Here is a 15,027-nt window from a genome sequence, read left to right as displayed (position 1 = left end):
CCTCCCCGGCCAGGATACGAACCCATGACATAGCGCTCGCGGAACGCGAGGCGAGTGTCTTACCACTACACCACGGAGACTGTACTGTACTGTACTCGGTTCACCTTGCCACTGTTCACTGTTGTACCATCATGAACGGTTGTCAGCAAGTTCACTTCTCTCTTGTCTTTCCACCTGAGAGTATTTGATCACATTTTCTTAGCTGGCAGTCACCAACTTCAAGATTTTTGTCAAACACTGGCATTTTCCTTCTTCTTGGCTTTACTGTGCCAACCATTCCAGTTCTGTGTTCAATCGAGAACCTAGCTAGCAAGGGACTTGTATAGTAGTTATCCATGTATAAAATGTTGGCCCTTGTTCATCCATGGTGCCATCAGTGACTTCACCACACTACTTGAGAAACCATGTTGGTTGTTACTGGGAATGTCTGCATCGCTAGCAGAATACAGAATCATGTGTAACACGTATCCTGTTTCACAGTCACAAAGAACAAAGCATTTCAATCCAAATCTGTTGTGTTTGGAGGGAGTATACTGCTTGAAGGCAACACATCCTTTGAAAAGCACAAAGGATTCATCAATCACCAGCTTCTGTGCTGGTACATAGAAATCTCTGTACTTTCCAATCACTTCATTCATACAGTGCCAGACTCTCCAAAGTCTATCATCCTCTGTCTGGTGTCAGGGTGCGTGGTCTCTCTCTCTCTCTCTCTCTCTCTAGCCAATCACCACCAAGTATTAGTAGTGGTAATCGTTACTTACTGCAGCCCCACGAGTCTTCACTCAATTCTCACGGTGTCACTGTTTACCAGGAGAGTCTCTCAGTCTGTCTCCAACTGGCCTCGTATCCTAAAGACGAGTGAGAACACGATCACCTCACTTGATCATGTGCCCGCCCTGACAGAGGGCTCTACCGCTCACTATAGGTCGCCAACTGGTGTTTCCCGTGTCCAGTAACACCTCAGTGGAAATAGTAATAATGTAGTAGTAGTGGCCCAAGAGAACACTAACCAGTTTGGTAACAGGTAAGTATATGTTTAATCACTCACTCTCAGTAGCAACAAAGTAATGGAGGGTTGACACAAACACGGCGGTGGTTTTGTAGTTTACTTAAAAGATTAAAGAATCACAACTCTGCATCAACAACATGTCAAAGGAATAAATGGGCAATCTTCTCTCCGCCTCTTCACAATTCTGGAACACTCCGGGAAATGGCAACACTCCCAGCTGTCGCGCGTTCCCACGCTCCAAATGCAGTGTTATCGAACGTTTGGCAACTCGCGAGATGCCACGCCCACTCACTCCTCACTGTCTCACTATACTCACACTATTGGCGTGAGGCGCCTATTATTCCTTCATGTTCACAGTATATCACAACACTGGCATAATCACAGTTAACCACTAGACATATGAATATGTTATTTAATAACTCCAGTATATATAGTTCATTTCATCAATATTCATAATAGTAAGGTAACTCTAGGCACGCAGCCTTACACTACTAAATTGTACATTTATATATATATCCTCTGGCACGAACTTATAATATAAATGACATGTAAATATAAATGTCCTCGTCACAGTAATCTCTTCATCAAACCACAGGTGCAATCACACACCATATATATATCTCGTGATAGCTCTATAGCATCTCCCTTCACAACTGTGTCTTACTAGAATCATAGACATTGGTGAGCCCTGCTCACGACATAGAAGATACTCTGGCTAATCGCTAACTAAAGGGGAATGGGAGGGAAAACTGAATTACCTACTTCCACCATCAATGATGTGGACTCGTCCTGTTGAGGGTTGAATTGAAGCTCCTGGTCCCGGCTCACGACTTGCTGTAGGGAACACCCCCACACACACTGATGCTCTTCCCAGGACCTCCACCAACACCCAAAAACGCGTCTTCTCCGTACTGCTTCCCTCTGCAGGCTCCGTGCTCCTCCACAACCTCTTGAAGAGTTGGAGTCGGTCTCCTGGCCGTCGCCTCCTCCTCACAACTACGTCTGCAGTCCTTATTCCCGGCTGCAGTCGTTCGTATTCCCAGCTAGTTTGTTCTTCTCCTTCCTCACGGTCAACTGGCCCAGCCGCTACGTCATCACCTGACTGGTGAAACTGTACAGTCGTCCCAGACGTCACTGCCCAGGCTCCACTCTTGCTAAGCACCTGTCACTGGACCACTTGTTGCTCGTTTCCCATCAATTCCTTCTTCTGTCCACCTCACGGAGTTCAGGAAGACCTCACAGGATGCTCGCAGACCACTGGTGATGCGTATATTCACCGGAGAGGGGCAAAAACTGTCAGACTGACAGGACCTCCTATCGCACGTCCGCCCTTCATGACGTGTCGTATCTAATTCCTGGCGCCACGGGGCGCGCCGCCTGGACCCCCTTTCACTCGTGACGTCATACTTGCCAGGGGCGTTTCTCATTGGCTCCCTGTACCACGTCACCGTTCTTGGCCAGTCTGGTGTCACTGACGTCATAACATTTTGGCGCGAGAACGTAGGAGTCGGCGCCATCTTGGCGTCCAAAAGGGCCTAAGCCACCGGCCAAAACCCCCTTTTTTAGTTAATTTCTCGCCAACGCGAGAACACCTCATGCTTCCACATATGTCAAATTGTTCTCTGGAAGGCAGAGAACGTTCGTGTAATGTAGATATGACTCTTACAGCTGGCGTGGGAGAAATATAAGGGGGGGAACACCGTCGCACCGGTCTTCATTACTTGCAAAATGAAGACACCTGGGGAGTATCTAAAACCTGTCTTGGGACATATATTTCCCGAACAAAGGTGTTGGAACAGTCTGGTCTTTGCTCCAATAATCTGTGATAGCATGTTTGACACTATTTTTCATCAACATACATAGTGCCAAAAATATATACATTTCACCTATACTGTCTCCACTCGATCATCCGGACTATATGGGAAGGACCCCCAGCCGGATTAGCACGTTTTTCGGATAATGGTACTTTTTCACCTACGAGTCCAAAACTAACCATTTCCAACTATTTTTATACTACAAATAACATAATTTGAATAGACATGCCACATATAATTATTAAATATTCAACTAGAAACCTCAACTTACCTTTTTGTTGTTCGTCTTCTTGATTGATGACACATCTTGAAGTTAAAAATTCTTGACAATTTACGTAACTTATTGTAACACAACACTAAAATTAACACTTAAAATTACTGTACAGTTCATTAGGCAAAGTTAGTTCTCACTGTCTGCTGAGGATGCCTCACTGGTTGAAGGCACTTGGGTTGCGTGTGCCGCCTCACTTGTTGAAGGCGCTTGGGTTGCGCGTGCCGCCTCACTTGTTGAAGGCGCTTGGGTTGCGCGTGCCGCCTCACTTGTTGAAGGCGCTTGGGTTGCGCGTGCCGCCTCACTTGTTGAAGGCGCTTGGTTTGATTTTCGTACCATATATGAATCAAGTGTTGCTTGCCTTCTGTGTTCACTGGCCAGTTGTATGATCAGCTCTTTTGTTCGCCTAAGGTACGGATACATGTTTCCAACCTCTGGATGAGCACAATTTGATGAAAAATTTATTAATCCGTCAACATACGTCATGAGTACACTGTATTTCGTGGTCATTGGTGTTGGTTCTTCACTGCCTTCTTCATCCTCTTCGTCCACCTCACCAGTAACAGACTGTAGAATCTCGTCTTCACTCATCACACCATATCCTGGATCATTGGCATCTTGTTCAAGCCAATCAACCACATCCTGTCTCTCTAAGTTTTCGCTGGCATTTCTAAACATTCCATGGATTTCATCTGTAAATCCTTCAAAATCCATTTCTTCATCCTCCTCATTTTTGACCGTAGACGTGAGGAGTTTTTTCCAGGAATTTTTCAAAGTCGATTCCTTTAATTCACTCCATACCTTGGCCCAGTTATAGACGGCTTCCTTGATTGTATAGTTCTTCAAATTCTGAAGGTTTTTTTTAGCCCTGTTATCCACACCGAGTTCAATATCTTCCGGAAGAGGCAAAACCACCAAAACTTCGTTTAGCATTTTTTTGGCGTACAACCTCTTCGTAGCACAGATAACTCCCTGATCCATAGGCTGAATGAGAGAGGTTGTGTTAGGAGGAAGTGCCATACACGTTATCTTGCCATCATGTGAGGTTAACGTGTCAATTCTGGGGTGGGCAGGCGCATTATCAAGCAACAGTAAAGCCCGAACTTCGCTTGGCCTTATTTTGAGTTTCTTAATTTGATAGGCACGAACTTCCCTGCAGAACACGTCATGAAACCAGGAAAGAAAGATCTCCTGTGTAAACCATGCATTTTTTGAGTTATAATATTTCACTGGCAGTCTGTCCATGCAATGTTGCAAGGCTCTTGGTTTCTTAGATTTGCCAACAATTGCACACGTGATTCTGTCTGTGCCGTCGGCATTCGCACACATCATGGCTGAGAGCCTGTCCTTGCAAACCTTACGTCCTGGCACACAACCCTCACTCCTCATTGCTAGAGTTTTTTCTGGTAAACTCCTCCAATACAACCCAGTTTCATCTGCATTATAAATTTGATATGAATAAATATTATTTGCCACAATATATTCTTGTAATTTATGTTTAAGTGGTTCTACACTGCTTTCATCTGCACTCAGTTTTTCACCGACAATTTTCCTCTTCACAATATTGTGCCTACCCTTGAACCTTGCAACCCACCCTTCACTCGCTTCGAAATTCTTTATTCCAAGGCTTTCAGCAAATCTGCTTGCAGCATTTTGTATTTCTGGGCCGCGAATTGTCACGCCAGCTGTGCGGTGCTGAGCAAACCACTTGTACACAGCCTCATCCAACTGCACATGCGTCGAAGTTTTCATAGTTTTTCTACCACAACCTCTGCTAGTGCTTGCACCTTCACTTTCACAGGTTGAAATGAATTGCATAAGTTTCTCTTTTTGTTTCCTTATATCAGAAACAGTACTAGTGCCTATATTATATTCCTTGGCAACACTTGAGGTCGACCGGCCATGTTCACAAAGTTGTATAACACGTAGCTTGTCCTTAAGTGTTAGGACAACCTTCTTCCTCTTACCACCTCCAGAACGATTCATGCTGCTACCAGACATAGTCTTGGCCAAAAATGTTCAAAGTTACTATGAAAATAAAAAAGTTATTTAAAAAAATATTTCACTAATGGCGCGGCACTGTGGTGTAACACGAGGCTAGAGAGCACATGGCTTGACCAGGCCTGGACGGGTCCAGTCGGGGCAGGGAGGAGGCACGTTACGTAGGCCGCCAGGAGGAAAAAAAAATATATATTTTTGAAGGAAACTTCAGCCTGTGCAAATTGTTTTTAGGAAACTTGTATGGAATTTTTTATTACATAATTACTAGTATTTCTTTTGATTTTGGCTATGATGAATTGTTCTAAAATTGATAGTAATTACTGTACTGTAGTGTATAGGCCACTCCCCATCCCCCCCCCCCCTAATCCCCCCAGGTGGTCCCTCCCAACGCTCCCCTCTCTCCCGACACCACCCACCCACCCCACCCCCACCTACACCATGCGCCTCGAGTCTCGGGCAGACGGGATTAATACCGTATGGCCCGCCTCATGTTTTCATATACTGTACGGACAAAGGCACGATTATCCGGGCGACTGACCGGATAGTGTAATTTCTGCAGAAAATTAACCGGGCCCCAACATTTTATCCGACTAAACCTGCTTTAATCCGGTCCCTGTGGCTATTTTGGCCGGATATTGTGATAACTTTATCCGATCGCGATTTTGGCTGTATAAGGGCGTTTTCCGGATGTTTGAATCCCGGATAATCGCGGGGTTACAGTATTAGTGTTTTTCCAACGCTGCAATCGTGAATATTCTGTTATTTCTTTTTCCAATGAGATGAGCCGCATGAAGGTTCATTTGGTGTACAATATATTCCATGAGTGGCTCATCATAAAATGCTGTAAAATAATCCATTTCACACATGTTCTCATCATTATCAGGTGAGAACATGTGTGAAATATTCTCACCGTTATCAGGTGAGAACATTATACAGTACAGTACATTACAAAACTTTGTAATTCATTAATGGTAACGGCTTTGATTTTCTTTTTCCTACATTGTAACCTTATTTTTAACATGGTATAGCTCATCAAAAATCTATACAGTATAGTGCATTATTGTGAAAATCTTATTCAGATATATATTATTTCATTAAAAGATTCGACATCAGACATGCAGTAGCCTTTAAACTTAATTATGTTTTTCTTTTTGATTGATAGATATGGCTTTGTCAGTACCTGATGATTTACAAATTTATTTTTTTCAGGAAACCTATGTATGATTAAAGAAGGATTTGTACATTGAAGATTAAGAAAAATGAAGGGACTTACAGTTGAGCAAATCAGTGCGGATCGTGTGACATTCCTCGCACAACAGTATTGGTCTCCAGACACCAAGGCATCCCATCTTCCATTTGACCCCCAGGTGATTGACGATGTCTATGAAAGTGAAGTTAGAGCAACGGATTTTGCTACCAGGCGCATTGTCGTCCTGGAGCTGAGCCAGTACCTGGAAAACTACCTCTGGCCTAATTATTTGGAGAATGCTTCGCCAGCTCACCTCATGTCGGTCATTATCTTAGTTAATGAGAAGTTTCGAGAGCGTGTTCCTGCTTGGGACTCGTTTGTGAAGCACCCAGAACCCTTTTCTGACTTCCTGCGGCATCTAATGACAGCATGTCTGGATACAACAGAGAAATTTTCACAAAAAGAACAAACTCATATGATAGTGTTTCTTAATCATCTCTACAACAGTATTGAAACAGATCTCATACGCAATGGCATTAGTCATACTGTATCTTACAACATCTTAGAATGTCTATCTGAAGGTCAGCTACAATCGGTTCTCAATGAATTTCCTAACTGGTCTAAGGCATTAAAGAGAACTGCACGACACAAAAAGAAACTGCAAGGCATAGAGCTTGATAATTTTGATTTTGATACCAAATTTTTGTATTCCCTCATGCAGCAATTCATGAAAAAGTTGTCGGCAATCCCGGCAGGAAATGAAGAATTAAAGGAGGATGTTGTTCATTATTGTGAAAGGTTCCTTGAACTCATGATTGACCTTGAGTCTCAGTTACCCACACGGAGATTTTTTAATACTCTTCTGCATTCTTGCAATCTACTTGTCAAGTGTCAATTATCCACACTTGCATCTAGGGAGGAGGGAAAGCTGTTTTCTCAATTACTGTTCATTTTAAAAGTTTTTGGTCAGTTTGAGATTAATGATAATACAGGTCAGCCTCTCTCAGACTTAGATGTGATGAAAATTCACTATAAAAAGGTGAAGCAAATGCAGAGCATTACTTTCAGAAATTTTTCTCAGTTAACACAATTCAGCTTTTCAAGTGTAGCTGCAGTTGACGACACAGAAACATTAAGACAGTATGTAGAACAGTTGGAAGATGGTGATTTGCAAAATCTCTGTAAGTTACTTCATCTGCTTCCTAAAGAAGATGAAAATGAATGCAACAGAAAATATCTTGTAGAATCCATTATATGGAAGTACCAGCGTCGCATTTCACAGTTAGAAGCAATTAATCGCATGCCATTGTATCCTACTGAGCAGATAATTTGGGATGATAACATAGTCCCATCAGAGTATTTTTCTGGTGATGCCTGTCTGGCATTACCAAAGTTAAATCTGCAATTCCTCACCTTGCATGATTATCTGTTGAGAAACTTTGACCTCTTTCGATTAGAATCAACTTACGAAATTCGTCAGGATATAGAAGATATTGTAATGAGATTGAACCCATGGTCATCAGAAAATGGCAGTGTCATTTTTAGAGGATGGGCACGTATGGCACAGCCTATTGCAAATTTTGCTGTATGTGAGGTGGCTAAGCCTAATGTTGGGGAAGATAAACCATCAAGAGTTCGAGCAGACATCACAATAAATTTAAGTGTTAGAAGAGAGATAAAGAGTGAGTGGGAAGCATTGAGAAAGCATGATGTATGTTTACTGCTTTCAATCATTCATCCAAAAGAATACCCTAATCCTGAGGGATATTTCCCAGATGAATGGGGTATCAGGTATATACGAGGGTGTGAAGTGGAGGGCATGCTAGATGAAAATGGTAGAGTTATTGAAGAGGGACCCGAACCCAAACCAGAGCTGAAGGGGGAGACCAGAACTTTTCGTGTTTGGCTCGACTGTAATCAGTATAAAATTGACATGGACAACATCAAATCCAATGATGGCAGTGAAGATGTGTATGAAACTTTCAATGTTTTAATGAGAAGAAAGCCCAAGGAAAATAATTTTAAAGCTGTCTTAGAAACTATCCGTGACCTGATGAATACTAGGTGTGTTGTACCTGACTGGCTGTTGGATATCATTCTTGGGTATGGTGACCCAGGAGCTGCTCATTATTCACACAGAGAAAATGCTTTGTCCACGTTAGATTTTAACGACACTTTTCTGAATTGTGATCACCTAAAAAAGAGTTTCCCAGACTATACCATTAACCATACTCCTAAGGCTAACATGCAACCACCTTTTAAACTAACATTTGAGGATCAAAAAACAACTAAACGACCAGCTGAAGCAGAAGAAAATAAAGTATCCAAAGTTATTCATGTTGAACCATATGTTGTAAAAAGTCGTGGTCCATATCCATACACTGTACCACGTAAGAATCGAGTGCAGTTCACACCCACTCAAGTGGAAGCTATACGTTCTGGTATGCAACCTGGCCTAACAATGGTTGTGGGACCTCCAGGTACTGGTAAGACCGATGTTGCTGTGCAGATCATTTCTAACATATATCACAACAACCCAGCTGAGCGCACTCTTGTTGTTACGCATTCTAATCAGGCTCTTAACCAGCTTTTTGAGAAAGTCATTGCACTGGATGTTGATGAGCGACATCTTTTGCGTTTAGGTCACGGTGAAGAGGCTTTAGAAACAGAGAAAGATTTCAGTAGGTATGGTCGTGTTAACTATGTTCTGAGTAAAAGACTGGAGTTACTGGATGAAGTAACACGCCTCAAGGAGTCATTAGGTGTTGCTGGTGAGATGGGAGCTTCTTGTGAAACTGCTGGTTATTTTTTTCTGCAACATGTCCTTGCTCGGTGGGAACGTTACATCAGTCAGGTTGCTGCTACTCCTGGCAAGTCAGTTAATGTTCAGCAAATAAATGACTTGTTTCCTTTCCATGTTTTCTTCAGTAATGCACCTCAGCCATTATTCAAAGGAAAATGCTATGAAGAAGACATGGAAATTGCTGAAGGTTGCTTCCGATATCTGGAGAATATATTCATACAGTTAAAAGAGTTTCGTGCATTTGAAATGTTAAGGAGTGGCCTTGATCGTACAAGATATTTGCTTGTGAAGGAAGCAAAGATTATTGCTATGACCTGTACTCATGCTGCCCTCAAGCGCCGGGAACTTGTAGATTTAGGCTTTCAATTTGATAACATTTTAATGGAAGAAAGTGCCCAGATTTTAGAGATTGAAACTTTTATTCCATTACTTCTACAAAATCCTGAGGATGGACGTAATCGACTTAAGCGATGGGTCATGATTGGTGACCACCATCAATTACCACCAGTTATCAAGAATATGGCATTCCAAAAGTATAGTAACTGTGAGCAGAGCTTGTTTACCCGATTTGTACGGTTGGGTGTTCCAACCGTTCAGCTAGATGCTCAGGGACGTGCTCGTCCCTCTATTTGTGCCCTGTACAATTGGCGATATAAAAATTTGGGTGACTTGCCTCATGTAATATCCTGGCCTGAGTATCGCGTAGCTAATGCAGGAATATTTTATGAGTACCAGCTCATTAATGTTGATGACCTTGAAGGACGTGGAGAGTCAGAACCACGGAAATATTTCTACCAGAATTTGGCTGAAGCAGAATATGTAGTTCACCTGTATATGTACATGCGGTTAATTGGATATCCAGCTTCAAAAATATCTTTGTTGACAACTTACAATGGCCAAAAGGAGTTGCTACGGGATGTAGTTGAGCAGAGATGTGCCCGAAACCCACTCTTTGGTCGACCTCACAAGATCAGTACTGTGGATAAGTACCAGGGGCAACAAAATGACTACATCCTGCTATCACTTGTTAGGACACGGGCTGTAGGCCACCTTAGGGACGTGAGACGACTTGTAGTAGCCATGTCACGTGCTAGGCTTGGCCTTTATATATTTGCACGTGTTTCACTCTTTAAGAACTGTTATGAACTTCAGCCAGCATTTTCCTTGCTTACAAAGCGACCACTACAGTTATATTTGGCACCCTGGGAACTTACACCTACTGAACGACTCTACACGCATCTTCCGCCTGAAAAGCCCGTGATAGTAAAAGATGTTACACACATGAGCAGTTTGGTACATCAGTTGTATTCTGATGTATGCTCAAACATCCAGGCAATTGCTGGGCTTGGTGATGCCCCGGGTATCATGGAAACTCACGAGTTGCCTCCAGATACAGGAGCACGCTATGACTCTGATGAAGAAGCTGCAGTTGAAAATGTAGAAGCGGAAAGCTCAATGCTCATTGTTAATGAAGTTGATGGTAAATAAGTTTGTATATTATGAAATCATAAGTTTTAATCATTGCAACTGTGATTCTCTCTTACCATGGGGGTTTGGAGTCATCAAATTAAATCAAATGTTCACAAAGGATAAACAAAATGAGGAAGAGTGCTCAAATAATGACACTTATATTGAACCACTACACTCATTACCTCCACCATAAACTAATACATAATAGTTTTATGCACGTTTATGGTATTGTGTAACAAGTTAATGTAAATATTTTTTTATATTTTATATATGACCAATTTTCTTGACTTGGTCCAATTTTCTTTGAGGGGATAATTTTGGAAGCTGATGTTTGTATTGTACTAAGGTAACAGCTTGATTATGTATATTGTCTATTTTTCTAAATGCTTGTTTATCAATAATCATCTGTCATCAGTTCTGGAATCACACAATTTTTACAATTCTGGACAATTGTTGGAAGCAGACTTGAAATTAGGCATGTATTACTGATAGTAAGCCACAGTACTGTGGCCTAAACAAATAACCCAACCCACACATATGTAAAGAAATGAAAATGACATTGGGTTATATATAGGCATATATTGAAATAACAACATTGTGCATGTGCATGTGCATTGAAAGTGCACATGTAATTATACATGTGAAAAGAAAATGTTGATGCAGCAGTATTTGCAATCAAGCCGATTTTGAAACCTTGAGTCACACTACTGTACAAACAGTAGCTACAAGTGTACATATATATAATCTGTATTTAAGTTAAGAAAATGGTAAAAGAATCAGATTGAATGTCATTAGTGTTACATTAGTATCTCATGAGCCTCCAAAACTTCATTAGTACCTTTAGGTGTTTGATTACCCCAGAATGAAAATAAAATTTACTTAGTTAAATTACTTACTTACTTGTGTAACTTAAATGAAAAACTGGTATTCCGCCATCTTGTGATTCTCTGCATTAAATATCATCATGATGCATGCTGTTCTAGCCCTTGACCGGCGCTAATTGTATATGAACAATTTTGGTCTATCTGTGAGGCGCACTTTGTATATGTACTTTTTAAAGTACGGTGTAAGATTTAAAAGTCCCATGCCTACACAGTGATCACATCAGCTTCACAAGGGGTTCCAGTAAACAGAAGCCATTTAAAAAAAAATATTGTAGATACCATTCCTGGGTGTGAAGGCCTCTGTACTCTAGTGAGTGAGCAACCAAGTCTGGTGCATTCAGCATGAGCTAACAGCACTGCTGTTCAGCTTGTGACCACAGCATCGCTTAAAAATGTCAAAATCATGTATATATGTAACTGCTGTTATTTAGTGAAGACTGTACAATGTTCAGATGTCAGTGAACACAATGCTGTTCAAGATGTTCACAGCACACTGCCATTGTTTGGTCCATCTAAGAATCCTGAAACAACTTCTCATGTTCTTCTACAAAATAAACTTGTGGAAAATTATTCATTTACAGAATTTAGTGACCAGGATTCTGATCATAGCCTCATTGTGGTGGGAATTAGCGATGAGCATAGTATGCTGGGAGGAGGGATCTTGCCAGTGAGGTGGTGTCGTTAGCTGAGTGTGTGTGGCGGCCATTATTATTGTTTGGACTCACCATATCAGCTTAGTGGCTCATTATGGTGAAGAAAAATGTAGATATTTATATATGATGTTGGACGCTCTTTGGGTGGATCTGGTTTCCCTGTTTCAGGATTCTTGTCTCTCGGGTTGTCTGCAGTGTTAAGTCCTGCTAGCCTGCGATCTACCATCGTGCCCATGACGTTCGGAAGTATGCTGCTCTCAGCAGTTTTTGGCAACATATTTTGGGGTAGAAATTCGGGTGTGGGGGTTTTGAAGGTTGAACAGGGTCCTGGCCGCCAGATATCTAGTGAACATTCTGGTTCCTTCTCGGCCGTGTATAGCTTTGGGGCGCATGTCTGTCTCTTCTGTGTCTTGAGACCTGCGGTGCTGCCGCCTTCTGGGTAAATCCCTCCTTTTACTTATCTTTGGGTAGTTAGCTTCTGGGAGTTGACAAAGCTCCCCTTTGAAAACTAGTGTTGAATGTAATGAAATGCCATTTTCTGGGCGAGCCTCTAAGGCTCTCTGACACCCTACATCCCTCCTGTTAGCAGTTTTTCATCGTTCAAGAACTGGAGTGGTGGGCTGCTGGCTCCCGTGAGTTGGCTCCTTCGGGGGTAGCTCTAAAGAGCAGCAGTGCTAGTTGCATGAAGGGTTGCTTGTTTGGTTTCTTTCTAGTGGAGTTAGTTTGATCTTTTGAGATGTAGATTGCACTGGTTAACCCAGACAGAAGTGTGTTTTGATTCACCTACCTTTCAGGGACCAGATTCACGAAGCAGCTTACTAATGTTTTTCTTCTTATTGCCTTTTACGGTTACGTTGGTATTCGGGTAGGCACACTAAGAAGGAAAACCTTAGTAAGTTTGCTCCGTCGGCTAAGAGTGCTGTCGACCACTCGTAGCTTTACGTAAACTGGATATAACTCGATTTTTCTCTTCTACACAACACGGAGGAGCGATTGTTATGTAAACAAAAGATTTTAGTTGGCAAATCTCGTGAAGAGGAGTCCTTCGTGTTAGTTATATATATGCATTCTCTGCTTGAAACTTGTAGTAAATTTGTCTTTCATGATATTAGAATTAGTTTTATAATAGCAAGATATTATACCAGTAGTTATTAAGTAAATAAACACTGGTGAACATGAAATAAGAGAAAAGGTGGCTGGTGGGAGCATTTACTATCACCAAATGCCCCACTGCACAAATGATGTTAGGTAAGAAGGGTAAAAACTTCAAAAACTTCTCTCATTGAATACTTAAATCTATAATTATGACTGGACTATTATGACCTGTTAAAAAAAAGAGAGGGGGGGAAGTAGGGGTCCAAGACCTCTTCCTGTTACACAATTTGGCTGTGTGTAACAATAAGTAATTTATTTATTTATTTATTTATATATATACAAAATGGTACATTGGGTTTGTGAGGATACATAGCATGGTGTTTACATTCTTGTAAAGCCACTAGTACGCGCAGCGTTTCGGGCAGGAAACAGTTTCCTTAATATAACAGATAATTTTAAGTAAGTAAATTTTAGCAAAATTTATAAAATGATAACAGGTACATTGCAAGAAAAAAATGAGATGAGAGAGATTAGTAGGTATATTAAAGCACATCAGTAGCTTTGATTGATTGCATTGAGAGCTTGATTGGCAATTTAACAAAGATTAATAGGCACAATACAGCATTTTGATAGCATACACATATAAGAAGACAGCAATGATCACAATGGTAAAGTTGTTTGGATTAGGTACATAAAAATTTGGGAATTGGGTAGCACTAGATACAGTGCAATTTTAAAGCACAAGGTAGGAAACTATGAAGAAGAAATTAAGCACTTTTTGTTTTCAATGAGGCAAATATAGAATAAATATAGTCAAATATAGGAAGGCAAATATGGGAATAAAAAGGCAAATATAGAATTTTGAATAAAGCACAAGGTAGGAAACTATGAAGATGAAATTAGGTACTTTTTGGTTTTGCTTTTGAATGAGGCAGAAGTTGGACAGCTTTTCAACTCATTACATAGCCTTCCTGGTTTGGTGCCTTCTTTTGATAATTACTTACTTTTCAGCTCTTTAGGGAGTGAGTTACATAGACTAGGTCCCTTGAATTGCACAGTGTTTACACAAATTAAGTTTGACTGGGGATATCAAAGCTGTAAAAATATTGATGCAGTTATTTAAATAAAAAATATACTGAAAGAAATATTACTGGTCTATTTTTATCCTATCTTTTTGTACTATACAGTATATCCAAAGTGAAAAATTGAGACATAATGCACAATTTAATGAATGACTCAAAAGAAATATGACTACTGTATTACATAACAACACGAGATCTTAATGATCCATGGTTAACATGATTTAATAAGCATAATATTGGTAATAATACAAACTATAATTTTAAATCTTTATTACTGATATTTTTGTACAGTATTAAGAAGCTTAGATATACACAGCAATGTGCTGCTACCCTGTTCTATATGGATGATTAGACAATGTAGATAAAAAAGTAGCTATAAGTTCATCTAATACTGTACTCCCATCTCACAGGATGGTTAGGCATACCTGGTTGATACCTGGTTGATGGGGTTCTGGGAGTTCTTCTACTCCCCAAGCCCGGCCCGAGGCCAGGCTTGACTTGTGAGAGTTTGGTCCACTAGGCTGTTGCTTGGAGCGGCCCGCAAGGCCACATACCCACCACAGCCCGGTTGGTCCGGCACTCCTTGGAGGAATAAATCTAGTTTCCTCTTGAAAATGTCCATGGTTGTTCCGGCAATATTTCTTATACTTGCTGGGAGGGTGTTGAACAACCGTGGACCTCTGATGTTTATACAGTGTTCTCTGATTGTGCCTATGTCACCTCTGCTCTTCACTGGTTCTATTCTGCATTTTCTTC

The 15,027-nt window shown here is 41.1% G+C and overlaps 1 protein-coding gene across 2 annotated transcripts in view; it reads left to right on the top strand.

The window, feature by feature from the left end:
- Positions 1–14,339, top strand: part of LOC123772218 (RNA helicase aquarius) — a 28,940-nt gene extending 14,601 nt beyond the window's left edge. For both annotated transcript variants that reach the window (XM_045765287.2, XM_069311034.1), the window contains exon 3: positions 6,305–14,339. In XM_045765287.2, coding sequence (XP_045621243.2) covers positions 6,355–10,575 — 4,221 coding nt within the window. In that variant the 5' untranslated portion in view covers positions 6,305–6,354 and the 3' untranslated portion in view covers positions 10,576–14,339. The remainder of the gene's footprint in view (positions 1–6,304) is intronic.
- The last annotated feature ends 688 nt before the right edge of the window (positions 14,340–15,027 follow it).

The sequence above is a fragment of the Procambarus clarkii genome, chromosome 69 (assembly GCF_040958095.1).
Source record: "Procambarus clarkii isolate CNS0578487 chromosome 69, FALCON_Pclarkii_2.0, whole genome shotgun sequence".
NCBI classification, from domain to species: domain Eukaryota; kingdom Metazoa; phylum Arthropoda; class Malacostraca; order Decapoda; family Cambaridae; genus Procambarus; species Procambarus clarkii.
The sequence above is the reverse complement of the archived record's forward strand: the minus strand, read 5'-3'. Positions and strand labels throughout refer to the sequence as shown.